The 20,020-nt window shown below is 34.0% G+C and overlaps 2 protein-coding genes across 3 annotated transcripts; one reads left to right on the forward strand and one right to left on the reverse strand.

Annotated features, from left to right (window-relative positions):
- Positions 1-984: 984 nt before the first annotated feature.
- LOC147396079 (major allergen Pru ar 1-like) lies at positions 985-2,740 on the reverse strand. Its single transcript, XM_086452442.1, has 2 exons — positions 2,462-2,740; positions 985-1,478 (listed from the first exon to the last, which is right to left on the reverse strand). The coding sequence occupies exons 1-2, from the start codon at positions 2,643-2,645 to the stop codon at positions 1,183-1,185; spliced, it is 480 nt and encodes a 159-aa protein (XP_086308568.1). The 5' UTR covers positions 2,646-2,740; the 3' UTR covers positions 985-1,182.
- Positions 2,741-13,270: 10,530 nt separating this feature from the next.
- Positions 13,271-18,981, forward strand: MTSSB (mitochondrially targeted single-stranded DNA binding protein). 2 transcript variants are annotated; one of them, XM_086450297.1, is made up of 6 exons: positions 13,271-13,540; positions 13,729-13,880; positions 13,975-14,183; positions 16,351-16,451; positions 18,550-18,609; positions 18,710-18,981. In XM_086450297.1, the coding sequence occupies exons 1-6, from the start codon at positions 13,468-13,470 to the stop codon at positions 18,724-18,726; spliced, it is 612 nt and encodes a 203-aa protein (XP_086306423.1). In that variant the 5' UTR covers positions 13,271-13,467; the 3' UTR covers positions 18,727-18,981. The 2 variants fall into 2 exon arrangements, with proteins under 2 accessions (XP_086306423.1, XP_086306422.1); XM_086450296.1 differs by having other exon boundaries at positions 13,274-13,540; positions 13,726-13,880.
- The last annotated feature ends 1,039 nt before the right edge of the window (positions 18,982-20,020 follow it).

Raw genomic sequence — 20,020 nt, forward strand, 5'->3', positions numbered from 1 at the left:
GAATATTTGTGTTCTATGAATATTCTCAATTTTATTAATCAATCCATGCTGCCTAATAGATTCCCGAGCTAGTGCAGATGTCCCGAGTGAGAGGACATTTATACTACTCTTTCCTAAATGTTAGGTCGAATCGGGCACAATATAATACCTTATGAGGAAAATTTTAAGGAATATATCTGATTTTGCTAGCGATTTGAAGAATGTCACAATCCAACATGAGAAAACAGACACATCTGTAAGAAATTTATAACACATTTGATATAAGAAAATAGTAGTGTCAATCCATGTATGAGGTAGATCATCAAACATATGGTTGAGATGTGAAGATATTCCTATTGATTCCAACAAAAAAAAAAAAATATGGCCGATGCCGGATTGGTTCGGTATTGGATCAGTGCCACTCCAATACCGACCCGAATTTTTTTTAAAATAGATGTACTTGATCCGATCCAAATGGATTAATAAATATGTGAACCAAATCCGATCTGTTTCATTTCATCCTTAATCTGAAACCGATCCGAACACATGCCTTACTTTCAAATTATCAATGCATATAAAATTTTAAAAAGCCTACTTTCCTACTACTAATATAGAGGGAACTAAAAAAAAACTAAAACATTTTTTCCATATGTATTTACAAGAAATTAAGAAGAATAAATAATAAAAAATATTGAAATATTGAAATTAAGAAGAAACATTTTTTATATATTGAATTGTGATACATCCGAATCCGATTTTTCACTTTTTTTTTTCCGGATCGGATCAATTCAGACATCGGGAATATTTCAGATCATTGCCATCCCTAGGTGTCTCTACTAATAATTTGAATCACCAAACTTTTTTATAAATTATTTTATTTATTTATTTAAAAGTAATCTCTAATAGTTCAAAATTTTAAAAATCTTTCTTTTCTTTTCTTTTCTTTCTTCTAAATATTTCTTAGAAAAAATTGCATAGAGAACTTTTATAAGTATAGAGCCTTAATTTATTTGTTCTTCACACAAATTTTGTATAAATATTTCACCAAACATCCATTAGGTATTCCAAACCTATGAAAAATACATCAAAATAAGCAGTTTTGTTAAGAAAAAAAAAAAAAGGAAACACATTTAAAAAATGAAGAAAAATATAGCTTTGTGCTATAATACTACTGTGATATGCAGAGTAATTGAAAAACATAGATTAAACATAGGCTTTAGGATGCGCGATGAGATAAGCTTCCACGACCTCGTACATTCCAATCGCTCTATCCTTTCCAGCCTCGATGTCTTCCTCTTTAACCTCAACGTCACCATTGGTGTGGTACTCGCTAAAAATTTTACAAACGCATCCACTTCCATAGGGTAAAAACTTAACATCGTAAACAATTGATTCTAATACCTCCCCCAATATATCACCTTCAATTAAAGTGAACTTGCATGTGAAGTTCTCTTCATCGACTTCATCAATTCGATGCACCACATATTCCAAAGGACTTTCTGCATAGAGTGACCAAACATTGCATACTCACGTTAGTTCTTTGTGATTGATTTTTGAGGTATTCCTTTGGATTTTGGTGAAAAATAGAGATACTCTTGATTTTCAGACACACGACGTCGACGACCTTCTCGAATTAGAAATTATGTGAATTTACTGGGTTTATAAAAAAAGCTTGATGTCTAATGTCTTGTAAAATATTTTTTTTGGCTTGGAACAAATCTTTGGGTGGATTATGCATAAAATTCATTTTGATTGGTGGAATTTGTTAATTAGATTTAATAAACTTTCATAGTTGACTTTATTAATTTATTTTGGTTGTTCTTGGTTATGGGCAATATAAGATGGCTTGAACGTCAATGGATTAGTGAGCCCAATTTATTGTGCAACTAGACATTTGGTGACTCCCAGAAAACTCATTTTCCTTGATAACAGTTTTTTCATAATTGACTAATAAAATGACCCAAATGCCCCTATCTTTAATATTTTGACAAAACCCTTGTTTATTTACTTTCCCCCAAAAAAAATCCATTGCAAAATACCCTATGCCCTTATCCCCGCCACACAAAAAAAAAAAAAAAAAAACTCTCAAAATCTTGTTCTTAAGGTTTGAAGGAGAGAGAGTCTTGAAGTAGAATAGAGGTAAAGGTTACCACCCTAGAGATTATAGATGATGGATTTTTTTCAGAGAAAAAAATCAAAGGTTTTTGGCAAGATGTTAAAATTAAGGGCAGATTGATCATTTGCAAATTAATCTCAAATGGAAGACCAAAGTCAAAGCGTATATATATGATCAGTATTGAAACCCAGGGTTATCTAAAATTTTTTACCATAATCCACAAGGAAAAAAAAACAGATTCTATTGCCACACCAACTTTTGCTAAGAGCACCCGAATTCATATGTAAATCACATATAACATTTTAATAAGCTTATATATAACAAAGAAATTAAAGAAAGAAAACGTTGTATGTTATGTGGACAAACCTTGAGTGAAGTTGATCTTCTTTATGCTTCCAACTCCACCATCTCCTTCAAGATATTCGATGCTTTTAACAGATGAAAACATAAGCTTGGGGATGAGGTTGTGCGCGTCGAGGAACAACGCCTTGAACATCCTTCCTGGACTCACCTTACTTGCAAATTGATGATTATTTTTAATGATACCCATCTTTGCTCTAAGACTCTAAAAAAAATTGATCTGAGACTCAAGAAAGAAGAAGAAGAAGAAGAAGAAGAAGAAGATCTCAATTGATTTCAAAGTGAGACTCCTATGGTGAGTTTTCTATGAAATTGAGATTGAGATACCTTTGGTTGGAAGTCTTTTATAATTTAGACTACATTCAACGTTTACTGCATTACTAAACAGCCCATTTAGTTGATTATTGACTTCTTCAACGCGTTTGGTATAGAAATTTCCTGTCATGGGCCCATTTTCATTTTTTTATTTAAATATTATCAATTTGGTACTAGAAGATGCCAATTACAGCTCAGCTCAACCCAACCTTAATTATTATATATATGTAGAACAAGAGTTGAGCTTGGGTTAGATCCAACCTTAATTCGGGTTGGGCTCGGATTGATGTTGGGATTGGGGACAACACAGCTCAACCCAAACCTGAGACTATCTTAATATTTTTATTTACTTTTAAAGTATTTTTAAATATTTATTGTTTAAGATATAAAAATTATTTGTTAATCAAAACAAAATTAAGCTTGTTCAACCAGCCCAACTCGTCCAATCTTCCCAAAATTAATTAACTCGGATTAACCTAAGCTCAACCCGAATTTAGAAGCTCAAGTTTGGGTAATGAACTTAGGCTCATTGTTGATCGAATTACATATATATTCTTTTATTAGAAACATTAAATATATCATTGTTGTAAGAAAAATTGACATATAAAAAAGTGTATGATCATATCAATTGAGAATTTTGGGAGTATATGTTGAAGAGATTAGGACTTAGGGAAATGTGGATCATGAAGTGTGTAACCTCAACCTTGTTCTCAATTATGATCAATGGAATCCCCGTAGGTTTTTTTAGGGGCTTTAGAGGTTTAAGACAAAGAGATCCTTTATCTCCCTTCATATTTGTCATTCTGATGGGGGCTTTGAGTAAACTCATTGATAGAGCGGTCAATATTGGGCCATTTACAAGGTTTAATGTGAAAGAAAATGGTCCTTTGGTCTCTCATCTCCAATTTATAGATAATACTGTAGTGTTTTTGGAGGATTCTAGGGATCAAGTAAGATATTTGAGAGCTCTTTTGTGTTGTTTTGAGGCTATCTCAATTTTACATATCAATATGGGCAAGCGCAGTGTATAGGGTTGGAATGACAAGGGAGCCCCAAACTTTGGCGGTTATTTTGTGTTGTCAAGCTGATTCATTACCTTCATCCTATCTAAGTCTACCTTGGGTGGCTCTCTATAATAGCATCTCTATTTATAACCATGTTATCAAATGAATTGGGACAAGATAGAGTTTGCAGAAAGCGAGAAACCTTTCAAAAGGGGAAAAACTAACTTAAGTATCCCCATTTATTCTATGTCCATATTTTCCATGCCAAAGGTAGTTGAGAACAAGTTAGAAAGGCAAATGAGAGATTTCCTTTGCAATGATAAGGATATAAATAAAAAGATGCACTTGGTGAAGTAAAATATCATTTGCTTCCCAAAGAAGAATGGCGGCTTGAGGATTAGAGGTCTAAAGTTACCAAATAAGGTTTTGTTGGAAAAACAGTTGTGGCACTTTGAAGAAGAAATAAGAAGTTTGTGGAGAAAAATCATTAAGGCAAAATACGGGTTGAAACTTCATGAGTAGGAAAGCGGGGAGGCAAAAGATACTTATGGTTGTAGTGTGTGTGGAAAGGAGTTCTCAAAGTGAATAGGAGATTCAATGAAGGGACTAGATTTAAAGTGGGCAAAGGAGATAGAGTGAGATTTTGTGAGGATATGTGGTGTGGTGACTCGATTCTTTCTTTTCAATTCCCTGCTATCTTGTGGAAAGAGTATTCCATAGTTCATGACAGTCTAATTTTGTTGGGTTATGTTTTCCATTCTTGTATATGGAGATTGTCTTGGATTAAAATCGGATCTTTTGATGATCTGTTAACGACCCGTTTAATTGGTAATGTGTGGGGTTTCCCAACCATTATCGGGGGCGAAGCCCCCAGGAAAAATATTGGGCCCATTTGGTTTGATTTTGGATCCGACCTGTTTAACCTCTTTGTAACCCTAAGTATATAAAGGGTAAGAGATGAAATCCGAAAGGGTTGTGAGATATATACTAGAGACAGAGCGAAATTGTAACCTAGTTCTTCTTTGATTAATATAGTGAAATCGTCGTTTTTCGCCCGTGAATGTAAGTCGATGCTTTGACCGAACCACGTATATCTTGTGTCGTGTGAGATTCTTATGTTATTGTTTGATTTATACTTCAGATCATGGGGTTTAGTTTAACAAACTGGTATCAGAGCTATGGTTGCAAAGTATGATGTCGAAAAATTCGATGGAAGGAATGATTTTAATTTATGACGGGTTTGAATGAAAGGTTTGCTTGTTCAGCAAGGTTTATCGAAGGCGCTGTTGGGAAGCGATAATTTACTTGAATCGTTGAAACCATAACAGAAAAAGGAGATCATGGAGAAGGCACATAGTGCGATTCTATTTTCTTTGGGGAATAAGGTCCTGCGAGAGGTCGGTGATTCAGACACGACAGATCTACTATGGACAAAGCTAGAAAATCTATACATGACAAAATCTCTAACAAATCGATGGTATTTAAAGAAATGGTTTTACACCCTACGGATGCGATAAGGTACTTCTATCCCTAATCATCTTTATGAGTATGATAGTATTCTTATATATTTAAAGAATATTGGTGTTAAAATTGATGAAGAAGATCAGGTTATACTTTTAGTTTGTTCTCTACCATCCTCATATGAAAATTTTGTTGATACTCTAATTTATGAAAAAATTACTGTTTCGGTTGAGGAGATTAAATCTGCTTTAAATTCTAAGGAATTGAAGAAGAAAGTAGATGGAATTACAAAAAGCTCAGGCAAAAGTTTGTTTGTTAGGGGGAGATCAAATCATAAAGGGAATCATAATGAAAAAAGATGGTTTAGATCAAAATCGAAGATTAAAAAGTTAAAGTGTTTCAATTGTCATCAAGAATGACATTTTAAAAGATATTGTCTGAAGCGTAAAGAGAAGGGAAAAAAAAAATTATAATGACTATGATGCTGGCGATGCAGCAGTAACAAATGAAAATAGTGATAACGGTGATATACTCTCAGTTTCTACCAATTTTTCCAGTGAGGAGTGGATTCTTGATTCGGCGTGTACTTATCATATATGTCCCAATAAGGACTGGTTCACAACCTATCGACCTTTTGATGGGGGTGAAGTTCTTATGGGAAATAATGTTGTTTGTAAGGTAGTAGGGATAGGCATAATTCGAGTGAAGATGTTTAACGGTATTGTGAGGACATTATTAGATGTCAGGCATGTTCTAGATTTGAAGAAAAATTTGATTTCCTTGGGTATGCTAGACTCAAATGGCTATTGTTACAAGGTAGGGGATGGAGTAATTTGGGTGTCTAAGGGTGTTCTTGTGGTAATAAAAGGACTGAAGAAGAATGGGTTGTATGCATTGCAAGGATAAACAATTACAGGTACGGCGTCAATATCAACAGTAGATTTAGACACCACCAGATTGTGGCATATGCGCCTCGGGCATATGAGTGAGAAAGGGATGATAGTATTGAGCAAACATGATTTACTTGATGAAAAGAAAATTGGAAAATTGGACATTTGTGATCATTGTGTTTTCGGGAAGCAATGTAGAGAAAAGTTCGGTACGAGTATTTACAGAACCAAGGGTATTGTGGATTATATCCATTCTGATTTATGGGGTTCGTCTCCGGTTGTATCACATAGTGAAGGCAGATACATGTTGACATTCATAGATGATTTTTCGAGAAAAGTCTAGATATTTATTTTGAAAAGCAAATATGAAGTTTTTGTCAAATTCAACTAATGGAAGACATTAACAGAAAAATAAACTGGAAAACAGATCAAAAGATTGAGGACTGATAACTGTTTGAAATTTTGCTCTAGAAAGTTCGATGAGTTCTGTAAAAATGAGGGTATTATGCGGCATCATACAGTACGGAAGACACCACAACAGAATGGGGTTGCAGTATGAATGAATAGGACTTTATTGGAAAGGGCGCGGTGCATACAATCAAATTCTTATTTGCCAAAGCAGTTTTGGACTGAAGCTGTTAACACAGCTTGTTATCTAGTGAACAAGACTCCTAACAGTGCTATTGAGTTCAAAACTCTAGAGGAGGTGTGGTTGAGGTCTCCTACTACATATTTTGGGTTGAGGATATTTGGGTGTCCAACATATGCTCATGTAAACGATGGTACGCTTGAACCGAGGGCAAAGAAATGCATATTTCTTGGATATCAGGCTGGAGTGAAAGGTTATAGATTGTGGTGCTCTGATGAAATAGAGAAAAAGTTTCTTATCAGTAGGGATGTGACATTCGATGAGTCTGTCATGTTAAGTGCGAAGGAGGTACTCGATATTGAGTGACCTCGTGGTGTCATTGAACAAATAAAGCTAGAGGCTTTTATTTTGGAAAATAATGGTACAGATAATCTAGATCAAGATGATGAAGAACCATGACAGGATCTTATTACTGGGGATGAGGTTCAATTACAACAGTACAGCTTGGCTAAAGACAGACAAAAGAGGCAGGTTAGGCCACCTGAAAGATTTGATCATGCAGATTTTGTGGCTTATGCACTTAGTGTGGCAGAAACTATGGATGATAAGGAGTCATGTACATATCAAGAGGCAATCACATGTGAAGAGTCAACACAGTGGTGTGTTGCCATGAGTGAGGAGATTGAGTCTCTTCACAAGAACCAAACATGGGAGATTGTTGATAAGCCAAAGGGTCAGAAGATTGTGGGATGCAAATGAGTTTTTAAGAAGAATCCTAGACAGTAGTATAAGAGGTTTGATACTTTTATAGTAGGAAATAATTATACCAGAAGTAAGTATAACAATTGTGTTTTTCATCGGATGCTCACAGATGGTTCGTTTATGTACAAACTATTATATGTAGATGACATGTTGATTGCATGCAGAGATACATCTGAGATTATGAGGCTGAAGGCTCAATTTAGTAGTGAGTTTGAGATGAAAGACTTAGGGGCTGTAAAGAAGATTTTGGGTATAAAGATTCATAGGGATAGAAGAGCAGGTAGATTGTATGAATCACAAAGGAAATACATTGAGAGGGTGTTGGATCACTTCGGGATGTAAGAGTCTAAGTTTGTGAGTACCCCTCTAACAGCTCACTTTAGACTCTCAGCTCAGATTTTCCCACAGACAGAGGAGGAGGTGGAGCACATGTCTCACGTTTCTTATGCTAGTGTTGTTGGCAGTCTTATGTATGCCATGATTTGTACTAGGCCTGACATTTCATATGCAGTTAGTGTAGTCAGTAGATATATTGATAAACCTGGGAAGATCCATTGGCAAGCAGTTATATGGATACTAAGGTACTTAAAGGGTATTGTAGGAGTTGATTTGCTATATGATAAAAGCAGTGATACTTCTGATAGTGTGTTGGGTATGTCGATTCTGATTATGCTGGTGATTTAGACAGGAGGAGATCTTTGATAAGTTATGTTTTCACTCTTTGCGATAATACCATCAATTGGAAGGCAACTTTGCAGTCAACAGTCACATTGTCAACCACAGAGGCAGAGTATATGACAGCTACAGAGGTAGTGAAAGAGGCAATATGGTTGCAGGGCTTGGTTACTGATTTGGGTTTCGAATAAGGTGTTACTACAATATTTTGTAACAGCCAAAGTGCCATACATCTAACCAAAATCAGATGTATCACGAGAATACCAAGCATATTGATGTTAGACTGCACTTCATTCGAGATGTGGTTGCTCAAGGTGCTATTGTAATGAAAAAGATTGATACAATGGAGAATCCAGCAGATTTAATAACTAAGGTCATCCCAAGTATCAAGTTTAGGGACAACCTGAACTTGATAGGTATTTGCAGTTCTTGAAGCCCGAATGGGTTAAGGCGAAAGCGGTTTCTTTTTTTTTTGCAGAATTGAAGCCAATGTGAAGATTTGTTGGGTTATGTCTTATATTCTTGAATATGGAGATTGTTGTGGATTCAAACTGGATCTTTTGATGATTCGTTAACGACCCGTTTAATTGGTAATGTGTGGGGTTTCCCCACCATTATCGGGGGCGAAGCCCCCGGAAAAAATATTGGGCCCATTTGGTTTGATTTTGGATCTGACCCGTTTAACCTCTTTGTAACCCTAAGTATATAAAGGGTAAAAGATGAAACCCGAAAGGGTTGTGATATATACGAGAGACAGAGAGAAATTGTAACCTAGTTCTTCTTTGATAAATATAGTGAAATCGTTGTTTTTTGTTCGTGGATGTAGGTCGATGCTATGACCAAACCACGTATATCTTGTGTCCTGTGAGATTCTTGTGTTCTTGTTTGATTTATACTTCAGATCATAGGGTTTAGTCTAACAGATTTACAATAGGAATGATCGATCTTGGAACTTGGGTTTCAAAAGAAATTTGAATGACTAGGAACTCGACAATGTGGCATCTCTTCTTTTTCTTATTGATTCTCACTATTTTGGGGAAAATGAGGACTAGAGAGAATGGGGCAAAAGAAAGGAAAAAAGATTTTTTGTACGCTCCTTTTACAACACTTTATTACCTCCATTTGACTCTTCTTTCTCGACTAAAGTAATTTGGTTGCTAATTGTCCCTTCCAAAGTAGCTTTCTTCATTTGGTCAGATTCATTGGGTAACAACTTAACTCTGGACAATTTGATTAAGCAAGGCTTGTCAACTCCAAATTATTGCTTTCTTTGTAAAAGTAATGGTGAGAGTGGGAATCACATTTTGCTTCATTGCCTATTCTCTCTCTCTTTTTCTCGCTTGATCCTTCAACGTGTTCTCCAAATGGAAGATGTTTTTGTGGGTTGTCCTACTCTTCGCGGTGTGCTAGAGGATTTGAAAAGAGAGAAATAGTAGCATTTTTAGAGAGAGGAAAAAAATCTTCATGAGGTCACATTGGAGATTTTGGGTTTACCTTTTTAGTGGAGTAGATTAAATAAGGAATTTGGGGGAGTTTTCTTCATAGCTTTTGTTTTTAAACGGGATGAGCTTTGTAATGAGTAGTCTTAGGGATCCATTTTTTTTTTCACTTTGTTATTGTAGGGGCCACCTCAGCCTTGCATTTTTTTTTACCATTAATAAAATTTAAAAAAAAAATCCTTTTAGTTACTAAAAGGATTCTGCATTGAAAATTTTTAAAACAATTTTCCAAAATATCATTAATTCTTCACTCAAATCATACATTTCAACAAATCCTAATCAAAGCAACCATCATAAAAGGGGACATCTTATTGTAAAGCCAAATATAGTATTGGAGACGGAAAAAATAAAATAAAGAGCCATGCCCTTACGTTTGATCAATGAGGACACATTAAGCATAGGTAATAGGGTTTTTGGTAAGGTAGGATTCAACAACCTTGTACATTGCCATAGCCTTGTCTTCTCCGGTCTTGATTTCATCTTCTTTATCTCAACACCATCCTTGGCATAATGGCTCGTCATCTTACATACGGATCCTCCATTGCTAGTTGTCTTGAACTTAACCTTGTAAACTTTCGATTCCAAGCCACCTCGCAACTCATCACCTTCGAACATAGTGTATTTGCAATTTAAGCTCTTTTCGTCGATTACATTAATCTTGTGCTTCACATATTTTAAGCAACTAGCTCCAAACATACCCAATCAAAGTATGCTTCATGTAAGTATTTGTTGATAGAAATATATGAAACTTAGAGTGATTGTTTTGCTCACATCCCAACACTTATTTGACATGTGGCGTTGATGATGTAAGTGATAAAAGAGAAATTTATTTTTCTTGCCCGCACATCCATTGCCTAGAAATCTTAATTTTTAGATTTCAAATCTTAAAAAAATATCATGTAATCCACATGAATTACTATATTGGCAATCGATCCCCACAACCTTCTAGATTTCATGAAAAAACTCATTGTAAAAAAAAACATAACGTTTTTCGAGCTTGATCAATGGTGTTGAAAATAGACGGTTACCGAGTATCCAAATTTAAAATTAAAATACAACGGTGAAAAATAGCTCTTTTTAAAATAAAAAAAATATTTCTTTTTTTAAAATTCATAGAATTTCATCATCTATAATACTGTTGTATTGGATCATGTTTTTGAATGCCACAAGGTGATCTTATCAAGAAATTTTGATTTTTTACTATGGGCAAGAGAGAAAAATTTCACCTATTATTGCTTATGTCATCAATGCCTCATGTCAAAACGGTGTTGGGCTGTGAGCAAACAATTAATCATGAAGTATTGAAAAAATAGTTCTGTCTATAAGCATATTTTAGCCTCAAGTGACCCTGACATTTTAGGGGCATTTGGTTCATATTCTAGAATCCAATGCATCATTTGGCTCGGATTATCAACTTGATTTTTTCATAATCCCAAACTAGAATCAGAAACACTTCTCAGGTTGTTTCTTTTGATTCTCACAGATTACTACTCATGATGATCTTGAAATACATCTTGCAACAACAACAACAACAACAATAATAATAATAATGAAAACAAATGTTATCAAAATAATAATAAAAAAGTTATTATTATTATTTTAACAATAATGATATTAGTAATATAATTAATAACTAATAATAATAATAATATAATTAATAATAATAATAATAGTAGTAGTAATAATAACAAAAGCAACAATCATAATAATACTAACTAATGTTAATATATGATTGTTAATATATGATTATTTATAAATAGTCATTAACAACAACAACAACACTACTACTAATAATAATAATAATAATAATTTTTAAAATAAAAATACAAAATCATCATAATTTTATGCATAATCTTAATCTTGACATGCTCCTTAACATATAATTCATTTGAAAATTAATAGAAAATGGCATAATGTCATTTTTTTCAACTCGTTCCAAAAGTCTTTGATTTTTTCTCTCAAAAATCCATTATCTTTAATATTCGGGACATATTTTTCCTCATATTTTCAATCTCAAGAAGTGTAATTGGGTAATTTTTTTTTTTCACAAGATCAATTTTTAGAAACAATGTTAGCTTAACGAGATTTTGACTTCTGAAAATTAATTTCTATAATTTGATTTGTCAATCCATAATCAAAATACAGAATCAGAATCTATAAAATGAGGATACTATATATTTCTTGTTATTATCCTAAATATTTTCTAAAGACATTATAATTTGTATAAAGTAATGTATTAAGAAAACAAATTGAAAAAAGAAAAAGAAAAAGAAGTTTACATTGATGGAGCTTGGTTGATCTTTGATTTTCAATAGAAACACCAAAGAACTCAAATATGTGGAGTTCGTCTTATAATAATGTGGACTAAAGACTATTTCTCTAAATACAACCTATGGTCTGATGAGATTAATTATAAAAGGCTAAGGGCATTATCATCCTTTCACATCATTCTAAATATTTATAAACACAATATCAAGGATTACTTAGAAGGTAAAAAAAGATTTATAGTGTATGCTCTATCAGAATCTTCTATGAGATTAGTGTTATTTCTTTACTCACATATGTTCTTTTTCTTCCCTTCTATTATTTTCTTCGTCACTCGTAACCATCTCACCCCATTGTTGTTTTTTGGAAAAATTGATTAATGTATTTGGAGGGAGGTACTTCTTTCTAAATTCTTCCTAATTAATGGGTAATGGTTTGATAGTTTAGTTGGTGAACTTTTTTTTAAGAAAAATGCTTTACTACTTACATTGGACACTGGTCCAACACTAACTTGATCTGTTGGACTGGCAATGCACAAAGATCTGTGGATTTTCTTACTTGTATCTTGAGGAAATAAAGCTATGTTTATCTATGCATTGCAATGTCAACTCAGTTTCTTTATTAATGTAGGTAGTGTAGCACGACTCCTTTCTTTATTAATGCCCCCATCACCTCCTTTCTTTCTTATAAAGTTTTATATGTTATACGGTAGATACCCGAGAATCGAAGAAATTGATGATTGATCGAGACTTGTGTTGAACACAATGTTTTTAAAATAATTTTGTTCCCACAATTTAGTGCTCACGGATCCATGAACAATTGTCTCCTAAGATACAACGATCACACGTGCAGAGGCAACACTTCAATTTACACGTGTAACGAACCGAATGCTAAGTTTATACTCTCAAGAAATGTAAACGAAATGCAAGTAAAACAAGAGAGAAGAGATTTTTATTTTTATTTTTTTGAATGAAAAAATCAAAGTCGAAATGACCTATTTATAGAATAGGAAGAGACATGGTATCTTTTGAAAATACAAATTTTCTAAGAAACATGACGTCTCTTGAAAAAGGAAAAATATATCTTAAGAGACAACCTAAGCCCAAGCCCAACACTTAAATCAGCAAATTGAATATAAGTCGACATCAACCACTTTGGATGAGAAAATGGTTGATATCACATTTATAGTCATATATCGACGGTTTAAAAAAATCGAGATCAACACTTATAAAGAAGGTTGATCTCGACATAATGTCGAGATCAAGTATTATTCTCTCATAAGGCGCAAGTACCCCTGGCCCAGCCCCAAAATTACAAGCGATGGCTTTTTAATTTTTATCACATTTTCGGATTTTCTTTGAAAACCCATCTTCAAGAGATAGTTTTGTTTAGAAAACTAATTTTCATAGTAAACAGTCTACTAACAATCTTACAGACATTCAAATCTTCAAACTCTTTAACATCTGGAAAAACCCTTCTTCTCCCCTTTCTTTGTATCATTCTCTCTCTACTTCTACAAATTCTTGTCTGTTTGATTCTTAAAAAAGAGAAAATGGGTTCTCTTACTGCCAGATTTTTGAAGTATTTGAGGGTATCCAATCCCTCTAAAACTACCTCTTCACTTGGTAACTCTCTTTCCCAAACTCTCACTCACTCACACACACACACACACAGAAACTTCTTAGTTTTCTTCGACTTAGTTTGATTTTGTTTCCATGATTATTTCTGTTTCTCATCTTTTCTATGATCTATAATACTACATATTTGGGTTGATATTTGATGTTGTTTCTTTTAATAAAAATTATTGTAGTAGGCCTTCAAATAAATTCAAAAATGTGGAACTCAACTTTATCGTTCAACGAAGATGATAACATAGAAGACGATGACTTTATAACTAACAAGAAAGATTTAGAACCACAAGGTGTGGATCCCAAAAGGGGTTGGGGTTTCAGAGGTGTACATAAGGTATTTGTTGTTAGTTCTGAACCATACAAAATTATACATATAGAATCAAACCCATGATTTGTTTTTAAAGTAATGTTGTTGGTTTATATTATAGGCAATTATTTGTGGAAAAATTGGGCAAGCCCCTGTCCAGAAAATATTGAGGAATGGGCGGACCGTGACAATATTTACGGTTGGGACCGGTGGTATGTATGACCAAAGAATTATAGGTGCGGAACACTTGCCGAAACCCGCTCAGTGGCATCGAATTGCCGTGCATAATGAACAGCTCGGGGCTTATGCTGTTCAACAACTTGTTAAAGGGTTTGTATTTGTCTCTAACTTCCTTCCTTTTGCATTGGATATCTTTTTTTTCGATGTGTAAGCCGGACTTGAACCCACGACCTCAAAGTTGCTTTGCAATGTGTCAAACCAACTGAGCTATGGGTCTAAGCTGTTTGCATTGGATATATTATTAGTAAATATAAATAGGGAAAATTACCAAAAAAGGGTTAGTTTTCTTATTAATTATCAAAAAAAAAAAAAAAATTTAATTAACCAAAAACGATCTAAAATGTGGAACTGTCCAGCATTTTAGGTTGAACGTTGGAGATGAGTAAGGCTAATCTTACTAACTTATAATATTTCAAGTCTTACTAAAAGTAGTTGAGCAAACCTTGTAGCACTCGAAAACATGATCCGCAGCCACAGGTTGTAGAGGACAAAATTATATGAACTTAAAAAAAGAGGTTTTTTTTTTTTTTTTTTAAATTTCACTGTTGAATTTTAATTTTAAACTTGGTAGTTTCATGGAAATTCGGTAACCGTCCATTTTCAAAACCTTGGATCCAGCCCACAAAAAAATGTTTTTCAATTTGTTTTTTCCTTTTTGAAGCTGAGTTTTTCCATGAAATCTGTGGAGGGATGTGGTGTTGGATTGCTAATGTAGTAATCCATTTTAGTTCAACGATCCTTAGTAAGAGTACAAATCTCACTAAGTTGGTAAGGAAAGTGTTTTTCAAAAGAGATGGGAGGCTAAGGGTCTATTTGGCCACAAAAAATTTGTTTTACATGTCTTGAATTAGATTTTCCTTGACCCTTGTTGATGTATGTGGTTCATGTTGAGTGGAACACGTATATAAAGAATGCAGGCAGATGCTGGAGCGAACAATGGCATCTGCTAAAAACATATGTTTGCCAGGGACAAATTTGTAGGTTGGGGGGGCAACGCTCCCGCGGTATGGTATAGGGGTATTATTGAAATTTTCTAATACTTATTGTATGACTAGGGTTTATTAAAAATCTTATGATGCAACCCTAATTTGACATATAGTGAAAATTTAGCTTCTTGCTCTTGTGGATGTAGGCACACCACCGAACCATGTTAAATCTATGTGTTTTTATTTTTCTTTCTTGTTTTTCCTCTTTTCGTATTATTCATCATAATTGCTGCACGTAGCACAATAACCCTGTATTGGAAATCTTAAGTTAGATTAGCTAACATACTGTTTGTCTAACATTGATCCTGAGATCAATTTAGTTTGCAAGCAATTTGTCAAAGTCCATTATAATGTAGTAAATAATTCAAATCCAATAAAATATAGTTGCAAAAAAATTATATATAATATAAAATTTTCTTAAGAAAACTAGAAGATAACAAGGCTTTACTTTTTTTTTTTATTATAAAGAATTTGAGAGTCCCCCTACTAAGGCTTATGAATTGAGATGGGACAAAGATAACTTTTTAGTCTCCCTAGCGTTTAAGTTGGTAAGGATTTCACCCTTACTACTAGGGTCCTTTGGCTCACCTCTTTGCATCCAAAACATGATCCGACGTTTTAGAGCTGTAGAGGACGAAATTCTATGAATTTTGAAAAAGAAATTCGAAAAAAAAAAAGAGGTTATTTTTCACCATTGAATTTCATTTTTAAGTTTGGAGTTACGTGGAAGTTCAGTAGCTGTTCATGTTCAAAACATCGGATCTAGTTCAAAAGATTTTTTTTTTTTTTTATCTGATTTTTTTCGAAGAAACTTAGAGGGCTGTGGTGTTGGATTGGATTTGTGATGTGGTAATCCATTTGAGCAAAACGACCCATAGTAAGTCTCAAAATCGTACCATGGTAGTACGGAAAGCATTTTACATAACTTTTCTCCAATCTGACTTCATGAGAGAACTTGGGAAAGTGGAATCCCACTGTTTTGACAGGACTCCTCTTTCCAGGTTTTTCAGTTTCTGCTCTTCTCACTTGCGTTACGCTAAAATAATTACTATTTATTAAATGAGAGATAAACACAAATATTGGGGATGGCATATCTAACCCCCCATACACAGATAACAAACATGGCCAAAACGTTGGTCCAACGCTTTGAATCTCTTTTAGTAATTTATTAAAAAATATAATTTTTTTGGTTATAAACAACAAAATTAAAGTTGTTTTGGTAATTTCCCATAAAAATATTCTCTGATTCTTGATACTGTTTGCTTATGCAGCTCTCCAGTTTTCATTGAGGGGGACATCGAAACTAGAGTCTACAATGATAGCATCAATGGTCAAGTGAAAAATGTGCCCGAGATTTGTGTACGTCGTGATGGTATGTTAATTATTATTATTATTTATTTTTTTTGAAATGTGTGTTTTGGAATTATCTTTTATGTTGTATGTTAATTTCTTAGTATTATGTTTATCGTTTAGTAATACTTGTCAAAAAATTAAAATGTTTGTCATATAATAATCAAGCATGTCTAATAGATCTACTTGTAATTCATATCAAAATGAACAGTTAATGTCTGACCAATTTCAATATCTCTAGTCATTGGATATTTATGTGATCTAATGCTTAATGTAAATTTTGGTATTTTCTCACATTCTTACGAAATATAAACTACACAACTTTCAATCGTTCCATGTAATCCATCTCTCTCTTATATACTTTGATGAAAGACTTCTGATAAGAACCTCTTGCACAGATGTGCCCCATCCTTTTCTATTAGTGTCTACTGAAGAATAATTAGAAGATATATTGAAGCATGGTGAAGGCCATGTCTTTTTTTTTTTTTTTCTTTTTGTTCATACCAATCAGCTTCTGCATCTCTCTGTTTCAGTTGCATCATTGTGTTATCTTTAATAGGTGAGTTTCTTACTTTTTCCTTCCATGCCAATGCATCGCTCTTCAACTCCTTTACTTCATTTTCCCCTTAGGAGCTCTTGTTACTCTTAGCTCCAACTACTTATACTCTAACTCCATTGAGACAAATTGATAGTATACTGTCATTCTCAAAGCTCGGTTATTCAAAGTTTCTATGCTATGGTCACTAAATAAGTCAACATACAGATTTTTAAGATTTTATTAACTATAAATGGATAGGTTTATTAATTAATTTTTTTTTATGGGTAAGCTGGACTTGAACCCACGACCTCAAAGTTGCGTTGCAATGTGTCAAACCTACTCATATGTCTTTTGAGGATTGCTGATTCCTTGGTCCTGCGTTTAGATAAGTTACCACCTCATCACCCATTTCATGCTATAAGATTTTCTCTAAGTCTTGTAGTTTCTGATATGTATCTCATACTTCTACGTTCCATCCTTTAGTAAGGAAAAGTTACTGTTGATCATGTCCAAGAAAGGTTGGGGTATTATAGATGGTACAATTTCCACATGCCAAGAAACTGTTACAATAAAAAATAAAATAAATGGATCTCTTAAATAGCACGGTACTTAGTTACTCAAAAGTGTATGAGAGGTCTTTGATGAGCGGTGTCCTTCACATCCAAATTTTCCTACCCCCACTTTAGTACAACAATGTGACAGTGTAAAGGTTTTAATGGTGCTGAAGGTTTCTGATTTAATGGATCCTGAAAATTGGACAATCATTCTCATGTGTTTGATATGCATCTCGTTGATGTACCATATCATACTTAATTACTCACTAATCAATGGGAGTGTTGCTTCAATTCTAGCTCTGAAAATTTTTATGGTCAATTGTTAGCTTAATGTCTTCTTTGTTGTGACCTTGATTCAATAGTTTATGTTTCTCCTTGTTTTTCATCAAAATAAACTACGATGTGGTGAAGTATTCCATAGTATGATTCAGAGTCCGTAATCTGGTTCTTCTGGACCAGAGAATTTCCATTTCCCCAACAAGAATAACTAACGATTGAGTGTTGTTTCAGATATTTCTTTCAATACAAATTGAAAGGAGAGATGCCTTAATCTTAGGAGTCTGATCTTGTCATGTTCATCATGTTGAATAGCTTTAAAGGCTATTAAGGCATCATCATAAGCCTTATCCCAAACATATGGAGTATTCATTGCACATGACAAACCATCTCAATCGACTCACCCTAATTTAGTAATATATTGTGGTTGCTCCTACATATTCACAAACACGCTGTTTCATATTGTATTTCTTATTCATTCCACTTTCTCATCTCAGCAATCAACATCCTCATCTCAACTCCATGAGTTGGTAATGAGAGAATTTACCATGGATTGAAATGCTAGTTTGTTCATCATTATCATACATTCTATGGTTGCACTTCATTTCTTACATTATTAATTGTGCTCTACTTGGGTTGTTATGGTGGATTATGTTGCTTGGAAGGTCAAATATTGTCCATAACCATTCATTCTTCCCGTGCTGTTATAGCGAGATTTCTTATACTTTGTGCCTCATGAATTACCCCTGCAGGAAAGGTTCATTTAATAAAAACGGGAGAAAGTGCCGCCAATATTTCCCTTGACGATCTAAGTAAAGCTCATCTCATGTCCTCTATTTTTATTATATTTATAATGTTGTATTTATTCTTTATGTGTTTGATAGTCTTAATGCACTCATCTGTTACTGGTAGGGGATGGATTATTCTAATCAAGGAGAGCATTAGCACATTATGGAGAAACTATTCTCTGAAAAGGAGGATTATTGAAGCATCAATTTTTTTGTAAGAAAGTAATACTTCATTTACTTAGTTTGATTTTGTAATATCAGTTCTTCAATTCGGCCAAAGAGAGATGCTATTTTTGCCCTTTTAGGTCAAGTTTCTTTTAGGTCAATGGAGAGGCAGCATGGTACCCAATACCAAAATTTTCTGATGATATATTTACCCATTTGTTCGTTTCTCAAGTTTGTTTTTGGTAAACTCCGCGTTTAGTTACCATTGGATTGTTCGTCCCAAGCCCCAATTGAGGGTTACATCTGGTAAGTAGAATGTAATGTTGATTAAACCATCCGTTAACGTTATTGTAAACCTTCCTTGAATGAAACTAGTTACAATAACATTGAAAGGCTACGTTTTAATGGAGGGTTAGGATCTGCACATCTCTGGAAAATTGATGTCTACAGATACCATTGGCCCATTAGATCCACTTGGAAACAGAGTAATGGTGGATTTTTGGGCTAGGATCCTCATAAAAAAAAAAAAAATTGTGAAATATTAAAATGGTGAGATTATCATCACCAAAAGTGATAAACTGGTCTCATTTGGGTGCAATTTCCTGTCAATTTTCCAGGAGTCTGGGTCGTAAACCTTTAATTATGGTGTATTAGTCTTGTTATTGATTAATATGGCACACTACAGGAGAGCCATTTCTCCAAATTAATCTTCTCCCGACCTTTAATATATTCTGTCTTAGTTTGAGCTCTCAATCTGACAATTCAAAACTCCCTATCAGAATGAATTTCAGGACATCAAGCCCATGTTGTTTGATGACTTAAATCACAAATATTAATGGTCGAAAATTGAGATATACATTTGAATTAGGTGAGAACTGAGATAACATTTGATGGGCTCTTAACAGCACTTCTTTGGCTTTTGCTTTGAAGCTAAAAATAAGATTAGAGGAGAAACTCCCAGGATATTCACATGTAAGTAGTCCAGTGTGCCACTCAAACTCGGATTGTTCTTCATGATTTTACATTGGTATCAAAGTCAAAGATGTGGGGAACGTTTCAACCTCTTTAACACCTCGAGATTGATGATGAAATACTGGCAATGCAGACAGTAAAACCCACTGGTTGCCTTCAATGATACCTTGATTGCTACTCCAGTCAGCTATGCAAATTTCACTTCAAAGCTCAAGTTTTCAGAATCCCATAGTCCAATGATTTTACAGTTAGTGTGCATTGTGATCCTTGGCAAATCATGGCTGTGCCAGCCATGGCT

Source organism: Akebia trifoliata, chromosome 8, assembly GCF_017979445.1.
Source record: "Akebia trifoliata isolate Shusen 1 chromosome 8, ASM1797944v1, whole genome shotgun sequence".
In the NCBI taxonomy this organism is placed as follows: domain Eukaryota; kingdom Viridiplantae; phylum Streptophyta; class Magnoliopsida; order Ranunculales; family Lardizabalaceae; genus Akebia; species Akebia trifoliata.

Excerpts from the sequence above, each read along its gene's own strand:
- LOC147396079 (XM_086452442.1), bottom strand. The coding sequence starts at position 2,645 with ATGGGTATCATTAAAAATAATCATCAATTTGCAAGTAAGGTGAGTCCA. Across the intron at positions 1,479-2,461 it reads GAAGATCAACTTCACTCAAG|AAAGTCCTTTGGAATATGTG; the intron begins GTTTGTCCACAT and ends CACTCTATGCAG.
- MTSSB (XM_086450296.1), top strand. The coding sequence starts at position 13,468 with ATGGGTTCTCTTACTGCCAGATTTTTGAAGTATTTGAGGGTATCCAAT. Across the intron at positions 13,541-13,725 it reads TAAAACTACCTCTTCACTTG|TAGGCCTTCAAATAAATTCA; the intron begins GTAACTCTCTTT and ends AAATTATTGTAG. Across the intron at positions 16,452-18,549 it reads GATTTGTGTACGTCGTGATG|GAAAGGTTCATTTAATAAAA; the intron begins GTATGTTAATTA and ends TTACCCCTGCAG.